General features: G+C 28.9%; 1 protein-coding gene and 2 long non-coding RNA genes across 4 annotated transcripts; all 3 read left to right on the forward strand.

Annotated features, from left to right (window-relative positions):
- The first annotated feature begins 4,857 nt into the window (after nucleotides 1-4,857).
- LOC132800080 (uncharacterized) lies at nucleotides 4,858-6,041 on the forward strand. Its single transcript, XR_009634981.1, has 2 exons — nucleotides 4,858-5,047; nucleotides 5,890-6,041. It is a non-coding gene; the product is annotated as an uncharacterized LOC132800080 (long non-coding RNA).
- Nucleotides 6,042-8,014: 1,973 nt separating this feature from the next.
- Nucleotides 8,015-8,556, forward strand: LOC125419621 (uncharacterized). The gene is made up of 2 exons (XR_007238479.2): nucleotides 8,015-8,197; nucleotides 8,337-8,556. It is a non-coding gene; the product is annotated as an uncharacterized LOC125419621 (long non-coding RNA).
- Nucleotides 8,557-22,916: 14,360 nt separating this feature from the next.
- On the forward strand, nucleotides 22,917-24,666 carry LOC112488889 (uncharacterized). Of its 2 annotated transcripts, none has more exons than XR_009634911.1 (7): nucleotides 22,917-23,142; nucleotides 23,219-23,374; nucleotides 23,546-23,610; nucleotides 23,684-23,798; nucleotides 24,007-24,128; nucleotides 24,265-24,319; nucleotides 24,473-24,666. XR_009634911.1 is itself a non-coding variant. In XM_048465657.2 (7 exons), the coding sequence occupies exons 2-6, from the start codon at nucleotides 23,237-23,239 to the stop codon at nucleotides 24,270-24,272; spliced, it is 420 nt and encodes a 139-aa protein (XP_048321614.2). In that variant the 5' UTR covers nucleotides 22,917-23,142; nucleotides 23,219-23,236; the 3' UTR covers nucleotides 24,273-24,319; nucleotides 24,473-24,666. The 2 variants fall into 2 exon arrangements, 1 of the variants encoding a protein (XP_048321614.2); XM_048465657.2 differs by having other exon boundaries at nucleotides 24,007-24,100.

Below are 24,666 nucleotides of genomic sequence, written 5' to 3' on the forward strand. Positions count from 1 at the left end.
TCCATTCAAATTGAAAACGGCTTAGCTGGCTCCATTTGATAATAATTTTTTCTTTTTGTTTTGTTTTTTTTTTTTAAATTATATATAATGTGCTCAGTATTTTGTTAATATTAATTGATGATAGTTAGAATTTATTAAACATATCAATTAACTATAAATGTTAAAAAAGAAAAAAAAATAAAAAAATCAATTCATTTTTGTATTTATATTTTTTCTCCTAACATTAAATAGTTAATAAAATTTTTTAACTACCATCAAATAATATTAATAAATTATTAAATTAAGAAAACTATACATGATTTCGAAGAAAAAAATAAAAACGAAAAACAAAAATAAATTTGTAATCAAAAGCTTAAGTGATTTAAAAAAAAAAAATTTTTTTCGCTTCACTTGAAAAGCAAATTTAGCAAAAAAAGAAAAAAGAATAAGGGAATTTGCACCTTAGAGCGATGTGATTACTAATAATTATGACTATCAAACTAGATATACAAAAAGAGGCAGGTACGATTATGAAACTAACAGGAACATGAACAATTATGACAATTATTAATTATTGTAATAATTATTCTATTATTAATAACCATTATCAAATAATTATTACAGTTTATTAATAATTGGTCAATCTACATTTTTCACTTTTGTGATTGCGATTGAAACTAAAGGAAACCCGAGTGAAACTAACCAACAACGCAAGACACTAGCAATTTCTTTAGAAAGAACCATTTTTAAAAACAGTAATATTATGTGTATAAATGTTAACAAAATTTATTTATAAAATAATATATGTTAAAATATGATTTGTTGATATATTTTTATAATTTAAATATAAAAAAATAAAATTTTAAATTGATAAATAAATTAAAAAATATTATATTATTTAATAAATAAATTTAATGAGTATTTTAATTAGCATTATTACTGTAATATTTTTTTAATAACCTTTTTTTATTAAATAGAAAGTTGACGAGGAATATTAGTGCTAACCAGGTTCTGTAATGGAAACTTTCATGGGCAAATTTATATAAAAATACAATTATCATATATTTTGCATTATATACATTTATAGATTAAGATAGAAAATTTTCTCATCTTAGATTCCATGCCTAAGGATGAAATTTTGGTCAGAGAAAGAAAGAAAAAAAAAAAAAAAACTGGAGTAATTATAATCCTAGAAAATTCAAAGATGTAGGTGATTTATGTTAATTAGTTACCCGAACAAGAAAAATAATAGGATAAATAAATGACCCCAAAAATACCCGTCCGTACTACCAGCGCTCTTGTTGCAGAGAAATGGTGTGCAAGGTACCATTATTGTTTTGACAGCTGAGAAACTAGTCTCAAGTTATTCAACCCAACTACCTAACTTTTTTTATTTTTTTATTAATTTTTGTTCCAATCTACTACATTTCAGTTTCACAATGGTTTTCCTCTTTCCCAAGACTTGCACATTAAAACTACAAATGTGGTTTAATTTTTGGAAAAAGAAAAAAAGTAAATAAAAAACTATAATGGAAAAAGATAGAAGGATTGACGGATTTGACGTTCTGTTTTGTCCCCATTTTGTCCCCATGTCAAAACATGATCAACTAACCATATGATTAAAAAAAAAAAAAAACTTGTATCACCTTTGAAAACCTACAGGATTTTAACGTAATAAAAGCGGTTATTAGGATATTTTCTCTTTCACATTTTTTTTTAAAGGTTTTTTGTAATTTGATGTAAATAACAATATCTGTAGCTTCAACTTAAAACTGTTATTATTATAAAAATTTCGATCCAGCAATGAATCATTGAGATGATGTAAAATTCTGAAAAGCTATCCCATATAAATCTTTTCACCAAAATTTTAAACAGCTTTTTTATAATTGGAATTTTCATTTTTATTTTTTATCTGGAGCCTTTAAAAAAAACGTCAATGTGGCCCTTATCTGTGTCAGGGCCCTCATCGTTTCCCCATAAATGAGGTACGTAAAGATTTTGAAAAACAGTAATGCTCGTGCTATGTCTTATTTTGAAAAACAGTAATGCTCGTGCTCACTAGGCTGGGATGGTGGTGCTTGTACCACTGACCTGCCACACTCATCGTGCTCGTGCTATGTCTTCCTCATTACAAAACTGACTCTTTCATACGATTACATATTATATAGATATGGGGTAATACAATGAGCTATACATATCGATAGAAGAGTAGGTAGAAATCAATGCACAAGAGGAGTAGGTAAAAATCAGTACTTGGCTGGTAAAGGTAAGTCTTAATTTTTGAATTCATGTTGACTCGAGAATTGGGTTGATAAAAGTTTTTCTTTAACAGCACCTACATAGTCTTTGCACGATAGTTTACCATCTGTGTATATGTAATTTACCAGCTATACATGACAATTTAGCATCTGTGGCATCTGTATCTGCGCATGACCTGTTATTATCATCTGTGCATGACCTGTTGTCCTTAATAGTAGAGTTTTTTATTTTTTTAATTTTTTTATTTTTCAGCTATTTATTTTCAATCTTTTTTTTGAATTCTTTTATGTTCTTCCTTTTAAAGAATTGAGAAAAAAAATTATGTTTACAGGAATTGATTTGTTTTGGCGTTTCCCCGCGTTTTTTTCTTGTTTTGAGCTAGCTTCTAAGCTCCTTAAAACTCTCGTACCCTGCTGTACGTAAAAGTGGCCTTTCAGTCTTTATCCTCGAACGCAGATAACAAGAAAATAAGAGGCTATGTACCAAAAAGTGATCTTTCAGTCTTTCTTTATTTTTCGAAGGAAGATAACAATAAAATAAGAGGCTAAAAGGAAATCGCGTACAGGTCTTTCAGTCTTTATTTATCGAAGGAAGACAACAATAAATAAAAGAAATCGAGTGCAGTCTGCTGGCTAGACTAAAGGTACGGCTCTCTTTCTCTTTCTCGCTCTCATTCTCAGTCGGACAGACAGATAGCACGTGTATATATATATATATATATTCATATATGTTCTGACACCCATTTTTCTCTTTAATATAGAACACAGTTTTTTTCGAATATAGAAATTTGTGTGGCGTGTGAGACATTGACATCCTATCGAGATTTTCATCAGTATTTACATGATCTAGTTTTTATATTAAATTGAGGAAGATCGATTTGTTCTTTACAGTTAGGAAAAAAAAAAAAAAAAAAAAAACAAAAAAAAAAACAGCAGCATTGTCAATTTCTCAGTACCCGGTATTTGGTAAACTCTTCCAACATTCTCCAAAACCCACCAACCAAAACTCTCAAATTATGCAGAGAAAAAAATTGTATATTCGTAAGAAACCCATTTGCCAAATACAATTGCATATACGTTTATGGGGTATCCATTAACGTTTTTGAAGAAAACCCAATTTCTAATTCCAATTGCATATAAAAAGGAAAAACACAAATCCTCATCTCCGTTTCCAAATACAAATAGGAGGACTTTTTATTTATTTTTTTATAAAGATGATAAATGTAATCTGGGCGTTGGTTTAGCCAATAGAATATGAGATTTTTAAGTAATAAAGTAATTGATACGAATCTAGGACGATCTGCTCCTAAATCCGTATTATATTAGTCCGGATCTTAATTAAGTTTAAGTTCTAATAGAATGGACCTCAACCCCTAACCAACCTGTGGTTAGAAATCTTGATATAATGTAGATGCCACAATAGAGGATGAAAAACCTATTGATAAGTCAAGCTAAAACAACCAATTTTCTAATGGTGTTTTAGGTGTTCTCAAAGAATAAAGAGATAATTAATCTCACAAGTATTTTTTCAATCAAATCAAAGTTGTATTCTTATTGAAAAATAAACCTTTAAATAAGCTACAAAGCCACGAAATAAAACCCTAAAAATAAAGAAAACCGACCACCACACATAAAGAAACCTAGTTGGCCGAAACTATACTTCCTTTTCTAATCTAAGTTTGATTAATTAATTTCTTTATTTTAAATTAAAAATTAATTAATTTACAATTGAAAGATTAAAAACCTTCCTAAAGTTATTTGTCCAGAAAATAAATAAATAAAAGCCAAAAAGTAATGGTAGTTTCTTAAAACAAAAAAGTAAAAACAAATTAGGAAACTAAAAATGCTAGCCTTTTGATCAAGTTGACTTTGATCAATCTTTGACCTCTTTGAGCTTCAAATCAGCTTCTAGATGCTTTTTAGGATGCCAAATAAGCTGAATATGAAGTCTCACACGTTTTCCATGCTTGAAAAAATAAGAAAAGGCTAATACAGTAAAATACAGTAAAGCCAGCAAGCAATACAGCAAATTCGGCCAAATTGTTGATGCTGTCCGTACAAGCCCTTTTTGATTGCATTTGAGGCTGCTTTAACTTGATTCCATGACCTTTAAGGCATATGTATTGAACCCATAAAGCATTAGAGCTATTTCATGCTTCTCGGACTCCAAAAATGTATCAAAACTGCCACCCGGCCCGTTTTGGCTTCTATTGTTTGTATGAGTAAAACAGGCCTTGGTTCTTTGGATATGGCCAGTCCCTCTTGACTATGACTTATTCCTTGTATAAAGACAGCAAGATTGTCCTTGAACTTCTTGGCTAGGGCTCTAGTGATTGGTTCCATTTTTATCCATAACAGATCGGCACCCCAGCAAGTTGTCGGTCGTACGGATTCGGGCGGATTCGCATCAGTAATAAAAGTAATATTAAAAGACAAAAAGGCTAAAAATCTCATAGTCTATTGTCTAGACCAAGGCTTAGACTACATTTTCTCTCTCTTTTCCCCCCTTTCTCTCACTCTTGGTCTCACTGATGAACAGCAACATATATATATATATATATGTATATACATATAGATACATTTTTATATTTCACACCTCTTTTTCTGTTTTAACATAAAACATACCTTTCTCTTCTTGGTCAAAATTTTAGTTGGAGATGAAACTTTAACCATGGCTTCCTATAACGGCTCTATCGAAGGCTGTCTGTGGAAAATTATCTAATATCACATCTCAATAATCGTTATTTGCTCAACTGGAAACGGGAGAAGCGGTCTTTTCTCATAGCTGCATCCATCTGTGGAGTGGAGAAGTAAGTAGTTTTTCATTTCTCTCTTTTTGCTTGTCTTTCTTATTTCTTCTACTTTCACTGATTTTTTGTTTTTTTACCTTTTTGTTTAAGGCAGTCTTTATTATTCTCAGTAAGTAGTTTTTCATTTCTCTCTTTTTGCTTGTGCTTTCTTATTTCTTCTACTTTCAATGATTTTTTTCCCCTTTTTGTTTAAGGCAATCTTTATTATTCTCTTCGTCGAGATGGGAATTTACCTAAACTGTGTGGTTTGGATGGCAATGTAATCAGTTATCTTATACCTAAACAAAATTACTGTGTAAAATAAGAATGGCAAAGGAATCATTTACTATCGTCACTACTAAATTACTGAAATATAATCAAAGACAGGGTGATATAATCATGAAACAGTACTGATCTTTTAATGATCAGGGATTTATAACTCCTATTAGTATTACTTATTTGCGATTTGAGAAACATGTCATGCTGATGTTGTTTTATTGGTTTTTTTTTATTCATATACAAGAACTAGATCTGTGTTTTATTTTGACAAACCACTGTAGTTAATTAAATTTATTCATTCCGATCGATACATTAAATGTTGAGGCTTCAGTAATTATTATTTTTTTTTCTAACAGTCATGTGAATATATATATATATATATATATATATGTATTTTCTTTTTTCTTTTAGGGATTTGATGAGATGCCACATTTGTAGCAGTTAACTCAATCAAAACGTCCCTGCATAAGTTTGTTTTTCTTTTGAAAAATAAATTTCCAAAAAGATTTCGTTTTTCTGTGTTTCTCCGTTTTCTGTTTTTTTTGGTCTTTTAATATTGTAGTTGGTTTTGATTTTTGGTACAGGTTGATGCACCTCCTGCTGCAGTTTCTTCCTGTAAATCTGATAAGAAAAGTTTCGTACCTTCCTGTGAACTTCGTCTTTTTCTTTACCCAGTTGATGGAGTAATTTTACGGTGTTGTATTGTCTCAGTCTAATTTTTTAAATTTTTTTTAAAGTATTCCTGCAAGTTTTGCTCTGTACTCGGTGGGTGTTTAGCAACTTTGTTAGCGCATGTGATTTTATTTGGTTTTGGTACATGGATGTGGACTGTGGAAAATAGGAAATCTTCTCATCCTTTTAAGTTTTTATTGTAATTTTTTTTTTGTTTAATCTTTTATATAGCTAACTGTCATCCAAGTTTTTTTTCTTTTCAACTTTTTTTTGGATTTTTGACTTGCCAAAGAAGGTTTTCTAGAAACGCTTGCCCAAAAAAAAAAAAAGAAAAAAAGAAAAAGAAAAAAGAAAAAAAAATGATTTTTAGCAAATAAAAAAAAATTTCTATACTGACTAAAAATTTTAGTCGAAAAAGAATTTTAATCGAATAAAGCATTATAGTTATGGGTTCATACAGCAGTTTAATCCAAAGTTACCAATTGAACGATATTTGTTTTCACATATTCATTATTAGATTTAATATTTTCATTTATGTTTATGTATGTGATTGAAAAAGGAACTAAATATTCATTTTCATAGCTCCACATCTACAATGGAAAAGTAAGTACTATATTTCTTTATTGTGCTTTTTGATTCTTTTTTTTTTCTATGGTTATTTTATTTATTAATTATTTTAAAAGTAATTTCTACTATTCTTTTCATTTTGTTGGGATATACAACTAGAGTTTGTGGTTTGGAATAAAGATGACAAGGTGGTTGTGAGAAATGAAAATGGTCAAATTTAGGGTTTGAGGGATAGTGTAAGAGCAAGAAAATGAGCTTGTCGTTGATCATTTATAGGGAATCATTCGGCGGGAGTATAAAGGAATAGAATTTGGATTTTAGTGAGGGGTAGGTGAGAGGCTTCTTACCGTTTTGAATCGGATCGCTATGAACTCCACTAATTTAATATCTGTTTGATGGAAATAGCCTCATCCCGTATATTTTCAAACATTGTATTTTTATTTTTATTTTTTATTTTTTATTTTTTATTTTTTATTTTTTTGTGTTTGGAGATTTGAAAGTATTTAAAAATTGTATTTTTAAAAAATTATAAAAGATAAAGAGTAATCTCCTGATCATTATTATTCCTTTTGGACTTTAGCCATAATCTCCTTTCCTATTCACTTGTATTTTTTGAATTTGATGCTTGTCTAAATAAATAAATGATGTTTTATAGGAGTGAATAAAATAGATTGACATGATGTTTTATAGGAGTAAATAAAATAGATTGACATGTATAGACAAACGTGTTTAAGCGAAAATTTTAGGGAATGTGCTATATATATATGCTTTTTGAATTAAATACTTATTTAAATAAAAAATGGCGTTTTGCTAGAGCGAATACTATGGAATGGTTGATATAATTTATCTCACGGTAGTACAGATAATTTAATTTATTACTATTTCTTAAAAAACTATTTGATATATATATATATATATATTTATACACACATCATATCATATTTCACGAGTTTCCATACATAATAACATATACAATATATTAAAATATATAGTTCATGCACATTAGTATTCCACAATATTCATTCCAGCAAAGCACTATTTATTTATTTAAACACGTATTAAATTTAGAAAATGTATAGAGCTCATTCCCTCAAACTTCACTCAAATACGTTCGTCCTCACTTGTCAATCCACGTTAATCTCCAACAAAGCATCATTTGTTTATTTAGATAAATGTCAAATTTAAAAAATAACACATGCGAGTAGGAAAGGAGGTCATGATCAAGGTTTGAGGGAGTAATAGTGGTTACGAGATTATTCTTTATCTTTTATAATTTTTTAAAACTATGATTTTTAAATACTTACAAATTTCTAAACAAAGAAAAAAAAGCCTTTTGAAATAAAATATAATGTTTGACAACAGATATTGGACGAGGCTATTTTCTTTAAAAAGATATTTAACAGGTGGCGCTCATAACGGTTCGATGTAGATGTAGTTTCAGAACGGTTCAAAATGTGTGAGAAGCTCATCTATCCACCCCTTACCAAAATTGAAATTTTATTTTTTTTCCGCTCCCGAAGAAGTGATTTCATATAAATGATCATTGACAAGCTAATTTTCTTGCTCACACCGTCGCTCAAACCCTAAATCTGCCTTCTGCTGCAAATCTTGGTCATTCTAATGGGCATGTCAGGCAAGAAATCGGCCACCGAAGTACGTTTTTCTTTTATTTTTAAAAAATAAATTTTCTGAACGATTTCGTTTTTCTGTGTTTCTCCATTTTGCCTTTTTTTTTTTGTTTTTTTTTTTTTGGGTCTTTTAATATTGTAGCTCGTTTTGATTTTTGGTTCAGGTTGACGCACCGCCAAATAACATCGACTTTATGAAGAGAATCACAAAGTGGAAATACCACCAAAAAAAAAAAAAAATAATAATAATAAAAGACAAGCTCAATTCAACACTTTCAATTTCTCAATTGCGTCTTCCTCCGTTGATCCAGTTGCGAACCCGCTAAAGTTGCCAGATTTTTTATGTTTTGCCAATCATATTTACTGCTTGATTTTTTACTTCCATTTCGAGCGTACTCACAGTACTTATCGAAATCTGAATGTCTGCAGTATTTATTGAAATATGAATTTCTGACCGAAGAATTTGACCTAACACCGCCAGCGATTTCATATAACCTTCTTAATATATATATATATATATATATATAAATGGGTTGGGAATTCCAACTCCAATCGTTGTTCAACAAACTATGATTTTCATTCGGAGTTGAAATAACTAACTTTCTAATTTTAAAAATAATTTTGTTAAAAGTAATATATTGTTAAGTTTTATTAAATAATTTGATTTGGCTGTCAATAAAAACAACCCAATCGAAAGAAATGACAATTACAATACAAGACATTATTATTATTATTATTGTTGTTGTTGTTATGTCAATCTATTGAAATGGAGGGTGGTCCAAGAGATTCTTCATCTTTCAAATAAAATTCTACCATCTTGCCTTTGAAAACAGAGTTGGGTTAGGTTTGCCTACGCGTGCTTTTTCTAAATTGTTTTTGCAAAAGACCGAAGAGGAAGAAAACGAAGGAATAATTGGAGTCTGACATCACCAAATTGCCGCATGAAACGAAAGACTCCATGCTATTACTCAAATGAGGACGCTCTTCCAGCACACCCATCAAGTAGATGGATAAGGAAGAAAAATCCTACAAAGCTTATTCATGGTTTTAGTTGTGACTTTTTATTTATTTTAACATCTTTGGAACAATTTTGCATGCCCAATTGATAATAGTTGTTTCACTTTCACGAAACATATCTACTATGATTAAAATAATAAACAACGAGTTAAGCTTGTAACGACACGAGGCATCACATTTTGAAACTAAAAGGAACAAAGGCGAGCAACAACAAAGATAGCTAACACCTATCATTAATCTCTCTCTCTTTCTCTCTCTCTCTCTCTCTCTCTCTATATATATATATATATATATATATATAAAATATTAATAGGATTAGCAATTTCCATGCCATTTCATTGGAATTGATTTTACTTTAAAATGTAGTGTCGGTAAGTAAAAACCAAAAGAGGAAGCATAGCTCGGGGACAGCTATTATTGCAGCTTTCTTTCCTTTTCGTTGGCATAGTGGAAATAAAGGTGGAAATTAATGGAAGCTTTTTACTACCAGTTATTTTGTTAATGCTAATTTTGAACAATTTGTACCAATGTTCGTGTAAAAGATGGACATCTTGCCCAACCGTATCGAACATCATGCTCACAATTTTTGACTCCCACATGATTCTACAATTTTTCGGAGTGTGAAGTTGACTTTCAGAACTTTGGCCTTATTTTGCTCGTCATTTGGATTTTAATGATCTTCTTCGTGGGCAGGTGTCTGAAGCCTTCAAAAAAACCCGATTACGCCCAGCATATCGCCCAACTATAAAACACAACAAAGCCCAATACCGAAATTTCAGCTATCCCAACGTCAAATATTGGTGCCGACGAAAGTGTCGAAAATACGATTTTATAGAATTATAGATAAAAATATTGATATCGATAGAAATGTCGATAAAATTACGGAAATCGTAACTATTTGATTTAAAATATAATTTTTTATATATGAGATAATTAATATGATAAAATAATATAAAAATACAATAATTAGAATCCAAGGATAATAAAATAATCCATATATATAGTATATTACCATACTAGCATTGTATATGAGGTTGATTATTTATTCGTATTTTGATAATAAAAATCACTATTTCAAACTGTAAAAGTAGAAAATAAATCATTTTATTAATAAATACATAGAATTATTCTAAACTAGCTAATAGATTTTGTAGAGCTATAATTTAGGAGTTTTGTATATTTTACCTTTTAAAAAATTATAATTGATTTATATATTAGGGATTAATGAAAATAATTACTTTTCAAATTTAGGTTAATTTAGCTCTCTTAACCAGTTAAGAGACTATTTAATTTCATTATTTAATGAGCTTGTATCTCCATTTCCAATATATTAGGAAAAAAAATCAATTTGTTAAAAAATAAGTAAACAACACACTTTAAGCCAAAAAAGAAGAAGAAGAAGAAGAAGAAAGTTAAGTAGTAAAGGTCACACATCAAACTCTATCAATTAAAACATTTGAATTTATCCGGTTATCTAACACAAAAACCAAGCCAAAAATAATAATAACAATAAAAAATATAAAAAAAAGAAAAAGAAAAGCACTCTCTTCGGGCTAGGGGAAGCAGGCATGTAGAGTACATATAAGTCTATCAATTAATGAGTTACCTCACAAAAGTGACAAAACACAGGCCAAAATAATAATAAAAAAAGAAAAAAAAGAAAAGAGAAAAAGCAAAGTAACCCGACACATCTCTCTCTCTCTGTGCAAACTGTTCACAATCCCTGCATTTTGTTTGAAACTTAGGAGTCCAGGCTTTTTCTTTGAACTCTAAAGCTACCACATCGATTTCTCAATGCATAAACACCAACCTTGTGCAAACGGAAATAACATTAGCTTTTCTCTATGGAGATGCTTCAAATATTAACTCAGATCGAGAACCAGCAACTCAAATTTTCACTTTTTGATATAGATCGAAACTATCATCAATATTGGGGATATTTCCATTGATGTCCGTTGGAAAACCAATATTTCTGTCGATATCCATTGATAATATTGACATTCATCGACAGTGGCGACTTTTCCACAACACATCGGATAGAAATTTCTTCCCCCCATCTATCAGTGTCGATGCTCACCGAAATCCGATATTATCGCCTATATTTTGCCAAAATCGGTGACTTTTTCTTCACTGGTCACTCCTAAGAGATTCGTGATCATCCCTAATATAAAAGGGTATTTACAAGAGTCCACCAATAACCATTAGCTCTATTCAAATTGAAAACGGCTTAGCTGGCTCCATTCAAATTGTTATTAGGTGAGAGGCAAAATTATGAAACATTTATAGCTGTATATACTCTTATGTCATATATCACCAATTGTGCATTTGTGCATGCTTAGCTTGCCTCATCTCTTGTATTTTTTTTAGAGTTGATTACATCCTTTATCTGGTTATTACAAAAAGAAAATAAAAAAGAAAAAGGAAATGCATGAGAATAGCTTTTATATTAAAAATTGTTTTATGTAAAAGGAGAGAATTATTTATTCAATTGGAAATTTAATGAAATAGCGATAGATCATTATTATTGTTTTTCGAATATAGAAATTTGTGTGGCGTGTGAGATGTTCACATCCTATCAAAATTTTAATTAGTATTTACTGATCTAGTTTTTAAGGATTTGTTTTGTACAAGTAACAAAAATAAAAAATAAAAGAATCAGCAGCCTTGTCAATTTCTTAGTATCCGATATTTGGTAAATTCTTCGAACATTCTCCAAAACCCACCAACCAAAACTCTCAAATTATGCAAAAAAATAATTTTAAGAAAAAACCCAATTTCCAATTACAATTCCATGTACGTTTATGGGGTACCCGAAAGAAATCCCAATTTCCAATTCCAATTGCATATTAAGAAAAAAAAAATTCCAGATCTCCATTTCCAAATACAAATAGGGGACATTGTCAATGTCTTGCTAGCTGACTATTTTCTTTTGGTTTTCGAATGAGGAATTGTCGATTTTTTTATATATTCTTTTTAAGATGAGGAATATCAATCATGAAAGGAGCCAAATTGCTAACTGCCCATTAATAAAAATAAAATTAAAAGACAAAAATACTCTTAACATTGTCCATGCATACCGCCTGAAAAAAGAACTAAAAAACTTGAGTACAATTAATTGGCTAGACTAAGCTTAGACTACGACTCTCTTTCTCTCTCTTCCCCCCCCCCCCTTCTCTCTCTCTCTCTCTCTCTCTCTCTCTCTCTCTCTCTCTCTCTCTCTCTCAAATAGATAGACAACCGCATATATATATATATATATATATATGTATATTCAGGAGGAAGCTACGGTGTGGTTAGTCAGCATGCGGACCTGCACCCAAGCTGAAGTTTTTTTAACAGGCGTTGGCTTTGGTGTGGGTCTGCATGCGGAGGGGACCGCACCGTAGCCTCTCTCTCTCTCTCTATATATATATATATATATCCCTCTCTATCTCTCACACCCATTTTTCTCTTTTAACATAAAACATACCTTTCTCTTATCACTACAACATGTATTATTTTTTATCACATATTCAAAATCCTGTAAAAGATATGTAATTCAATTTAAAAATGTCATGATAGCTCATGCTATAAAAAAAAAGTAATGCTAAATATTATAAATAACCATTTAATAACATTTGTCTTTATGCTGTTATATATTTAAAAATAGTTACAAAATTCATATTATAGCATTTGATATGCTATGTTAAATATATTTTATAGCATTTTTTTTTTTTGGTAAATAAACATTTTATACCATTTGAAAATGCTATTTTAAGTAGATTTCATAATATTCGAAAATGATATATCACAAGAAAAAAAAAAGAACATATAAATTTATAACCTTTTCAAATGTTACTAAAGTTATACTATAGTTTTATTTGATTAACTAGTGTCAATCATTGCAAATATCATAATACTAGTGTAACTAAAAATTATAGTGACAATTTAAAATATCACTAAAAAGACAACTAATAATATTTATAAATATCATTAAAAAACCATTAGATTAATACAATTAATCGATTAGTGACATTTGGAAATATTTGAAAAAATTAACAACATTATAAAATCTCATTAAATTTAAATTTAAATTTTATTATAAAAAATAAGATTTAGGGTCATTTTAAAAATGTTACAAAAAAGTATTATTACAATAATAATAATAATAATAATAATAATAATAATTTCAATCAATTTTATGCAGTGAAATTAATTAATAAAAATAATGTCATTTATCATTATGGGATTTCAAATTTTAATAATAATTTTATAACATTTGATAAATTTAATTTATAAAAGTATTTTTTTTTTAAGTGAAAGTTATCTCAAATTTAAAATTGATAACGGTTAAAACAATAATCATAAAAGTAATATATTCAAAAATAAATAATAAAAATTTAAAACTAATTTCTTTAATAAATTGATATCAACCATTCAAAATATAAATAAATATACATATGATAATCAAAATTATCTATTACCTACACATAAGAGAGAGCCAACAAAAAAAAAAAAAAAAAAGTTTGCACAATCAAATTTCTTTTCCATATCTACAACAATTACAAAAAAGATCTTTAGATCTTTAAATCTTGATCTAGAAACCCGAATGACAGCAACAATTCCAAAATGATAATCCCCATTAATGATTCCACCTCTTACTGTTCTTGTTCAAAAACCTGCAAGTAACCAAAAACAAAAAAAAAAAAAAAAAAAAAACTCCCTTTTAGATAATCTAAATAGATCAAACTTAGCCATTAAAATAATACTAGAAATTAAAGCATTATTAAAAAAAAAAAACTAAAATTGGTTAAATTAAAGTTTTACCTAAGCATAATTTAGATTAAATACATCAACATGAAACCTAAATTATGAATAAAAAATTATAAAACTAACATAAAAATCACAAACTCTACTAAAATTTTCAAAAGATCAAACTTAAACAAATGCAACAAACCTTAAAGCCAAAAGCTCAATATTTCATCTGAAAACCAATAAGAGCATATGAACTATATATTGGGGATTTTTTTTTTCCTCGATCAATCAAAATGGATCTAAAATGGAGAAGGGGTGGGGTGGATGACGTGGGAAAGAGCGGGGGTGATAAAAAGATGGTATGAAATTTTTTCTTGTTTAAATAGGAAAGAATTTTCAAAAAAATAAAAAGTAACAATTTTAATTATTTTTAAAATATAACTAATAACTTTAATTGGAAGATAATCTAATAAAGAAGAATTTATATATATAACTTCAAATATAGCGTCTTTTTTATATAAGCCGGTTTATTCCTCTTTACAAAATTTGAATTTCTTTAATTCATTTGTTAAAAGTATTCCTAAAAAAAGAAAAATTCTTGGGGAAAAACTATTAAATGGGATATATGATTGGTCATATAATCGTGGTTACATAGATGTTTTTTATGCAATATGCTTAACTAAAGGTATAAGAGGATTGGCTCAACTAACTCATTTTTTTGATAAACGAATAATTGATGGAATTACGAATGGTGTCGGTATTGCGAGTTTTTTCGTAGGAGAAGGTATAAAATATGTGGGGGGCGGTCGAATTTCTTCCTATCTCTTAGTCTATATATCTTATGTATTAATCTTTTTATTAATTTACTTTTTATTTTCTTTTAATTTATAAAAAAATTATAAAAAAAAAACTTAACTTAATAATCCAAAGTTATTTTTTGAATTAATTCAGTCATGGCATGGTATTTTTACTTTATTTAAAAAGGAAAGAATTTTGGAAAAAAAAATAATTTTTATTTTTATTGTTTGGATAACTAACAATTTCGATTGCTATTATTTTCTTTCTATACAAGTAACAATATCAAAAAGAAAAATTTTATTTTTAAAATTATAATTCGATGATTTCAAAATGTCACAAAATGATATCTTTAATGATATTTAATAAATCAGTGACACTCATAAAAATAACATAAATGCCAAGTAACTAAAGGGTCGATGAACATATTTAAAAAAAAAAAAAAACTAAAGGGTTCTTGAATAGATAAACAAACTGAAAATGAAGTTTTAGGAGAAAATATTGAGATAGAGATAAAATATACAGAGTGCTTATGACAAAGCATATGGATAATGTATATATGGTCTTATGTTGTTTCATTAGGGCTCGAATTACAAACTAAATGTATAAATATTTATTATTTATTCCATATATATTTTTACTCATTTTATTTTACTCCTTAGTAATATTACTCCAACTTAATTTCTTGTTTAATATTGAAATCGTTCTAGAGAGGAATTATTATTAGTTATAAAACTTTAAAATTAGTGTGGACTCATTTGTACTTCTTTATGGCTTATTCACCTTAGTTACTAATTATTTAATTTGTGACATTTGAGATTAAATTGACAATAAAATAAATATCACTATATTAGAATTTTCTTATATAGCAATTTAATTTAATAGCAATTGAAAATGTTATGTTAAGTACATTTTATAGCATTTGAAAATGTTATTGAAAAGTAAAATTCTATTCAACACATTTTAATATATAAAAATTTGATTAAAAATGTTATTCTTTTATAATAATATTTGCACTTTTTTAAAATGCTATAACCATATGTTATAAAATCTTGTATTTGTTGCAGTTATGGCTCAAAATTTCAAATGGAGAAGAAACTTTAACCATGGCTTCATACAACGGTTCAATCCAAAACTGCTCTTGAAAAATTATCTGATACTATGTTCCAATAATCAGGTGTGATATCCCAATTGGAGTGGGAAGAAGCGGTCAATTCACACAGCTGCATCTGTGGAGTGAAAAAGTAAGTAGTTTTCATTTCTCTTGTCTTTTATGTTTTCTTAGTTCTACTTCCACTGATTTTTATTTTTTTTATTTAAGGCAATCTTTACTATTTTCTTTAGGAATTCACATCTAAATGGTGAGGTTTGAATGAGAAGCCACATAAATACTATAAAAAATGAGAATGGCAAAGTGCTCGATTACTACCGTTAATACTCTATTCTTGGAGTACAACCAGGAGATGAGCGTGTGACATGACCATAAGAGAGTTTTGATCTTTGGATGATGAGGTATTTATTAATCCTATTTATTTTTCTTATATGAGAAACATGTCACGCTTATGTTGTTTTATTTTTTTTATTCATATACAAGAACTAGAAGTGTGTGTTATTTTGACAAACCAATATAGTTAATTAAATTTATTCATTCTTAAACCCTTTAATCAACATTAAATGTTGAATCTTCAGTAGTTAAATTTTTTTCAACATTTATATGAATAATTTTTTTTAATTTTTTGTTTTTTCAGGGACTTTATAAGATTATATGCTTGTACTAGTTAACTCATCCAAGATGTCACTACTAATTGGAGGTACATCAAACAAGTTTTAACTATTTTTAAAGAAATTTTATTATTATGATAATGATATATATGCACAATCTTTTACTTTAAAAAGATTATATTTTATTATTTTATTTTTAATCGTGCTGTGATGCAGGACAAACGAAGCGGTCCATTCTAGCTGCACCTGTGGAATGGAGATGGAATGGAGAAGTAAGTAGTTTTCATTTCTCTCATCTTTTATACTTTCTTAGTTCTTCTACTTTGACTGATATATATATATATATATATTTTTTGTTTAAGGCAATCTCTACTATTTTCTTCATCGAGCTGGGAATTCACATCTAAATGGTGTGATTTGGATGAGAGGTGACATAATTATTGTGAAAAATGAGAATGGCGGAGTGCTCAGCTACTACCGTCAATATTCTATTTTCGAAGTGCAACCAGGAGATGAGCTTGACATGACCATGAGGGAGTTCTGGACTTTGGATGATGTGGTATTTATTAATCCTATTTATTTATGTTATTTGAGAAACATGTCATGCTTATGTTTTTTTAGTTATTTTTTATTTGTTTTTTATTTTTTCATATATAAGAACTAGAAATGTGTGTTATTTTGACAAACCACTGTAGTTAATTAAATTTACTCGTTTTTAAAACCCTTTAATTATAGATACATTAAATGTTGAGTCTTCAGTAGTTAAAATTTTTTCAACAATTACATGAAGAATTTTTTTTTATAATTTTTTTGTTTTTTTAGGGACTTTATGAGATGCGATGCTTGTACCAGTTAACTCATCCAAAACGTCACTACTAATTACAGACACATCAAACAACTTTTAACTATTTCTAAAGTAATTTTATTATTATGAGCATGATATATATGTGTAAACTTTTATTTTAAAAGGATTATATTTTATTATTTTATCTTTAATCGTGTTGTGATGTGGCAGAAACGAAGCGGTCCATTCTCACAGCTACACCTGTGGAATGGAGATGGAATGGAGAAGTAAGTAGTTTTCATTTCTCTCATCTTTTATGCTTTCTTAGTTCTTCTACTTTCACTGATATATACATATTTTTTGTTCAAGGCAATCTCTACTATTTTGTTCATCGATCTAGGAAGTCACATTTAAATGGTGTGATATGGATGAGAGGCGACATGGTCTTTGGATGATGAGGTATTTATTAATCCTATTTATTTATGTTATTTGAGAAACATGTCATGCTTATGTTGTTTTAGTTTTTATTTATTTATTCATATACAAGAACTAGAAGTGTGTGTTATTTTGACAAACCACTGTAGTTAATTAATTTTATTCATTCTTAAACCCTGTCAAAATTGATACATTAAATGTTTAGTCTTCATTAGTTAAAATTTTTTCAATAGTTATATGAATAATTTTTTTTATTTTTGATTTTTTTAGGGACTTTATGAGATGCGATGCTTGTACCAGTTAACTCATCCAAAACGTAACTACTAATTGGAGGAACATCAAACACCTGTTAACAATTTTTAAAGTAATTTTATTATTATAAGAACGATATATATATGTATAATCTTTTATTTTAAAAAGATTATATTTTATTATTTTATTTTTAATTGTGCTGTGATGCAGGAGAAGCGAAGCGGTCCATTCTCATAGCTGCACTTGTGGAATGGAGAAGTAAGTAGTTTTCATTTTTCTAATATTTTATGCTTTCTTAGTTCTTCTACTTTCACTGATATATATATATATATATAGATATATTTGTTTAAGGCAATCTCTACTTCTTTATCGAGCTTGAAATTCACATCTAAATGGTGTGATTTGGATGAGAGGCGACATCATTATTATGAAAAATGAGAATGGCGGAGTGCTCAGCTACTACCGTCAATATTCTATTTTTGGAGTACAATTGGGAGATGAACTTGACATGACCATGAGGGAGTTCTGGTCTTTGGATGATGAGGTATTTATTAATCCTATTTATTTATGTTATTTGAGAAACATTTCATGCTTATGTTGTTTTAGTTTTTTTTTATTTTAATTTTTTTTATTCATCTACAAAACTAGAAGTGTGTGTTATTTTGACAAACCACTGTACTTAATTAATTTTATTCATTCTTAAACCCTTTAATAATAGATACATTAAATGTTAAATCTTCAGTAACTATAATTTTTTTTAACAGTTATATGAATAATTTTTTGGCAATTTCCCCCGCATTTTTTTTTTTGAGCTAGCTTTTAAGCTTTTTAAAACTTTTCTACACTGCTGTACATAAAAGTGGTTTTGAATATATTTGTATCTTGAAGGAAAACAACAATAAAATAAAACGTTGGCAGGCACAAAAAGTAAAAAGAAGTTTTAATCAAATCTTTTGGGTTTTGTGCAATACAATTCTTAAAGATATATTAAAATCAAACAACGTTTTTAGTTTTTTTTTTATAAACAAAAAATGGGCCTCCTGCATCATCAAACTAGGAGATTGGGAACTGTGGACCATTGGGAACTGTGGACCATTAGTAGCCATAGTTTTGCAATTCAAATAGAAGTCTATGGACTATTCAGCCCACTCCAATCATCCTCCCCCATGAGGGCACGTGGGGTCCACACCAAGGCGCTGAGTGGGACTATTGGGACTCGAACCCATAATTCTTGCAAGCAGGTATCATGGAGAGCCAGCTCCTACCACTTGCTCCACCCCCTTGAGTGTCAGCATTTTTAGGTTTTGTTATTAGGTGAGAGAGGGAAAAACATAAAACATTTATTGCTGTATATGCTCTTATGTCATATATCACCAACTGTGCATTTGCGCATGCTCAGCTTGCCTCTTGTATTTTTTTAGAGCTGACTACAGCCTTTATCTGGTTATTACAAAAAGAAAATAAAAAAGAAAAAGGAAATGCCTGATAATAGCTTTTATATTAAAAATTGTTTTTTGTAAAAAGAGAGAATTATTTATTTAATTGGAAATTTAATGAGATAGATCATTATTATTGTTTTTCGAATATAGAAATTTGTGTGGCGTGTGAGATGTTCACATCCTATCAAAATTTTAATTACTATTTACTGATCTAGTTTTTAAGGATTTGTTCTTTACAAGTAAAAAAATAAAAAATAAAAAAATTAGGAGCCTTGTCAATTTCTCAGTACCCGGTATTTGGTAAACTCTTCCAACATTCTGTAAAACCCACCAACCAACCAAAACTCTCAAATTATGCAAAAAAATAATTTTAAGAAGAAACCCAATTTCCAATTACAATTGCATATACGTTTATGGGGTACCCGAAAAAAAACCCCAATTTCCAATTACAATTGCTTATAAGAAAAAAAAAAATACGGATCTTCCATTCCAAATACAAATGGGGGACATTGTCAATATTTTGCTAGCTGAAAATTTTCTTTTGGTTTTCTAATGAGGAATCATCGATTTTTTATATATTCTTTTTAAGATGAGGAATAGTCAATCAAGAAATGAGCCAAATTGCAGACTGCCCCTTAATAAAATAAAATTAAAAGACAAACATACTCTTAACATAAAACATACCTCTCTATCTCTCACACCCATTTTTCTCTTTTAACATAAAATATACATACCTTTCTTTTATCACTACAAAAGGTATTATTTTTTATTACATATTCAAAATGCTATAAAAGATATGTGATTGAATTTTATAAATGTCATGACAACTCATGCTATAAAAAATGTTATGCTAAATGTTATAAATAACTATTTAATAACATTTATCTTATGCTGTTATATATTTAAAAATAGTTACAAATATCATATTACAGCATTTGATATGCTATGTTAAATACATTTTATAGCATCTGAAAATGCTACTTTAAGTAGGTTTCATAATATTCGAAAATGTTATGTCACAAGAACAAAAAAATAATAATAAAAATAAATTTATGACATTTTAAAATGTTACTAAAGTTATACTATAGTTACATTTAATTAACTGGTGTGAATCATTGCAAATATCATGATACTAGTAAAAATTATAGTGACAATTCAAAATATCACTAAAAAGACAACTAATGACATTTATAAATATTATTAAAAAATTATTAGATTAATACAATTAATCGATTAGTGAATAATTTTTTCCAATAGTCATATGAATAATTTTTTTTTTTTAATTTTTCCTTTTTTTAAGGGCGTGATGAAATGCGATCCTTATACTAGTTAACTCATCGAAAACATCACTACTAATTGGAGACACATCAAACAATTTTTAACTATTTTTAAAGTAATTTTTATTATTATGAAAATGAGATATATGTATAATTTTTTATTTTTAAAAAAATTATATTTTATCATTTAATTTTTAATCGTTTTGTGATGCAGCGTTAAAATCTTACGTTTTACATGTTTTGGATTGTTTAGCCTTTTATATGTTATGGATGTTTTATATGATATGTATAAATATATATTTGCACTTGAATATCTCACCAATCACAAGCCACTAAATATTTTATCAAAAATAACTAGTTAGGCACCGAATAAGAATTATTAATTTGCCACAATCACTATCCATCGTTTTGGTTTTTGTTTTTTTTTTCCTACGACGATGTTTTGTAGTTTTATAAGGAACAAAGTATTTTATCTTATTTTAAGTTTAAAATAAGATTATTTACTATTTAGCATAGATATCATGCATATAATATTTTGTTTTTTTGATTTAAAGATACATATTGAAGGATATGTTTGTAAAAAAAATTTCTACTTTTTAATATGGGATCAATCTTTTTAGGTCTCTAATATGAGATTGTGATATATCTTTACATGACAACTATATATCCATATCATTATTATTATGTTACCAATGATAATGAAATATAATAATTTTATTGACAGAAATATGACTCCGAAAACCTAGAGGGGTATAAAGCAGAATAAAGTTTTGTCGGTATTTCATTTACCAAAAAAAAAAAAGAAGAAAAAAAAAGTAATTTTGTTGGTGTTATGTTACTAATGAATGCTTTATATTTTAAGGGGAAAAAAAAAAAAGACACTATTGAGTGCTTTATGTATATAATATATGTTTTTGTTTTTCATTATGATCTAAAAGATTGTCGTAAAACATATTAGTCTTAGACTAAACCATTGTTTTTTCTTTTTTCTTTTTTTGAACAACAGATCAGTTCATTTTTGTTTGATTTCAAAAATACTTGTAACAGAATGATTTATTTTATATTTGTTATGCATAGCAAATTTTTCAAAACTTATTTGTCTGATGAGCATAATTTATGTATAATTTGATGGGAAAGAAACAGTTTCAGGGAAATCCATAGGTTGTCTTTTTCATGCTTAAGCTAAAAAAATTCTGATTAATTATATTTGGGTTTTAAAAGATAATGCGGCAAGCACTCAACAATCTGTATGTGCATGAATTTTATATATATACATATAGTATATGTTATTTTGTAAGGAAATGTATGAAATATGATATGATTATATGAAAGCATATTTATATAACTGTTGTTTAAAAAATAGTAATAAATTAAAATGTAAATTATCTGTACTATCATTGGATGAATTATACCATTCCAAGGCACTCGCTTCAGCAAAGCACTATTTGCTTATTTAAACACGTGTCAAATTCAGAGAGCATATAGTGCTTATTCCCGGGAAATTCGCCCAAACAAGTTACCATAAAGCCTTTCCTGGGCTTCGCCCAATTGCGTTCGTCTGCCAATCCACGGTACTCGCTCCAACAAAGCACCATTTGTTCATTTAGACAGGTTTCAAATTCACAGAGGAGCACACAGCAGTCCGGTGTAGATTCAGAGCGGTTCAAAACGTGTGACACCCCACCGGGCCCATCCCCTCACCAAAAGCCCAAATCCTATCCCCCTTCCCGTCCCACCGTGTGATTACAAATAAATAATCATCGATGAGCTTCTTTTCTTGCTCTTACACCATCCCTCAAACCCTAAACCTGCCTTTTACTGCAAATCTTGGTCATTGTAATGGGCATGTCAGGGAAGAAATCCGACACCAAAGTACGTTCTTCATTTAGAAAATAAATTGCCTGAACGATTTCGTTTTTCTGTGTTTCTCCGTTTTTGTCTTTTTTTTGTTTTTTCTTTGGTCTTTTAGTATTGTAATTGGTTTTGATTTCTGGTTCAGCTTGATGCACCTCCAGCTGTAGTTTCTTCATCTAAGTCTCTGAAGAAAGGCTTTATTCTTTCCCTGTGAACTTCGTCTTTTTCTTTATCCAATGAAGTAATTTTTACGGTGTTGTATCGTCTCAGTCAGATTTTTTTTAATTTTTTAAAAATTTTTCCTGCGAGTTTTTCTTTGTATATAGTTAGTGTTTAGCAACTTTGTTAGCGCATGTGGTTTTATTTGGTTTTTTTTACATGGATGTTTGACTGTGGAAAATAGGAAATCTTGTGGTTGTGGTCTTTTAAGTTTTCAACCTACTTTTGGATTTTTTGACTTGAAAAAAAAGATAAAAGAAAAGCTGAGGATGAGCTGAAGAAGGCTGTGCAAGTAAAGAGGCAGAAGAGAGCTGCTCGGAAAAAGAAGATTGAAACAAAGAGGAAGAAGCGAGCTGATCAGAAAAAGAATATTGAATCAAAGAAACAGAAGAAGAAAGAAGAGTCTGAGGAGTTTGATGAATCTGAGCACCAGGAGCAGAAGGTAAAGTTTGTGGATTATGTTACCAAATTCTTGATACTCACGGGTTATTATATTTGATTAACTTATTTTGCTATAGAGCCCTCCTGCCAAAGCTATGGTGCCAGCCAAAAAAAATCTGAATGTTGTTGCTGCTTATTCTGATTCTGAGTCTGAGTCCGAGTCTGATCATTCTTGGGGCGGTTATGTGTGCGAACTTGATACTGATGGTATTGACTCCTCGGATGATGAACATGTGAGTACTAAAAATACTATTTGTAGTCTAATTGAACGATGCATTAGTATTGAATTATTATGCAATTGCTTCTATTATTTATTAACGATGCCGAAGCTGAAAATAGTTTCATATGATCTGATTTGGGCTGATTTATTGATGTGATTTTGCTTTGCTGTCTATTTGATTCAGCTGAAAGCACGTATTGCTGCAAAGACAATGTCCATAGGCAACTTTTCATTTAATATTGATCAAGCGTGAGTATGCATTGTAATATAACTATTATATTCTATTATCAAGGTGACTTCAATCTGATAAAATTACGTGTGGGGAAATTTTATTCAAAGATGCTGGTGGAGTTGTTGAAGTTCGTTTCCCAAACAATGAGGTAGCAGTGTTCCGGGGCTTTGAACATGTCGAACTTCCTCCTCTTCTTGCAAAGAAGGTAAGGGTTGAGATTTGATTTTGCCCATATACTTTTTGATTTCTTTTCTAGCTTATGTACCATTGTCTTGTTTGCTGAAATATCTAGTTTTTTGTTGATTCCAGAAGCCTAACTTTTTACCAAATTCCTGATACTCGTTGCCTTATCTAAAATTGAACTATATATGGTTGATATATTCCTGATGATATAACTTGTTTTGCTGCTGTAGAAACCTGATCCCAATCATATTCCTTCTGATCCTGAGTCTGATTATTCTGGTGCTGATGTGAATGCGAATTTTGTGTGTAAAAACGATACTGATGGTATTGTCTCCTCAGATGGTTAACTCCTGTGAGTACTAAAAATACAATACTGTTTGTAGTCTAATTGATCGATGCATTAGTATAGAATTATTATGTAATTGCTTCTATTTTTTATTGAGGAAGCTGAAGCTGAAGCTGATTAATTATCATTTATCTTCATGCAGCAAAATGAGACAACTAAATTAGACTCACTACCTAACCTGGCTGCAGCTAGATCTGGTATGCACTCAATCATGCATAACTAATGTTGGAAATACATTTAATTATGCATAACTAATTTCTTAATCATAGATTAAGACAAATTTCACTAGTTAAAGATTTATCTCGTCTTTTTTTTTTTTTTTTTTTTTATAACCTCCTATCAAATCTCAGATACAAAGCAGGAAAATTGAAGCTTAAAGATTGCGGCTTGGTGCTTTTGATTACTATACCGACAAACCAACTTGTTATTTAACTAGGATTAAGTTATTAATATAGTGAACTTCTCTTGTTTTTATGCTGACTTTTGTCACATGGGATGTTTGACTGTTATATTTTATACTTAATCGTTTTGTGATTTATCTTAA

Source organism: Ziziphus jujuba, chromosome 11 (assembly GCF_031755915.1).
Source record: "Ziziphus jujuba cultivar Dongzao chromosome 11, ASM3175591v1".
In the NCBI taxonomy this organism is placed as follows: Eukaryota; Viridiplantae; Streptophyta; class Magnoliopsida; order Rosales; family Rhamnaceae; genus Ziziphus; species Ziziphus jujuba.

What these genes read in the sequence shown, in the direction of transcription:
- LOC112488889 (XM_048465657.2), top strand. Translation starts at nt 23,237, where the DNA reads ATGGTGCCAGCCAAAAAAAATCTGAATGTTGTTGCTGCTTATTCTGAT. An exon ending in ACTCCTCGGATGATGAACAT is followed by an intron (nt 23,375 to 23,545) that starts GTGAGTACTAAA and finishes TATTTGATTCAG; the next exon opens with CTGAAAGCACGTATTGCTGC. An exon ending in CTCCTCTTCTTGCAAAGAAG is followed by an intron (nt 23,799 to 24,006) that starts GTAAGGGTTGAG and finishes TTGCTGCTGTAG; the next exon opens with AAACCTGATCCCAATCATAT.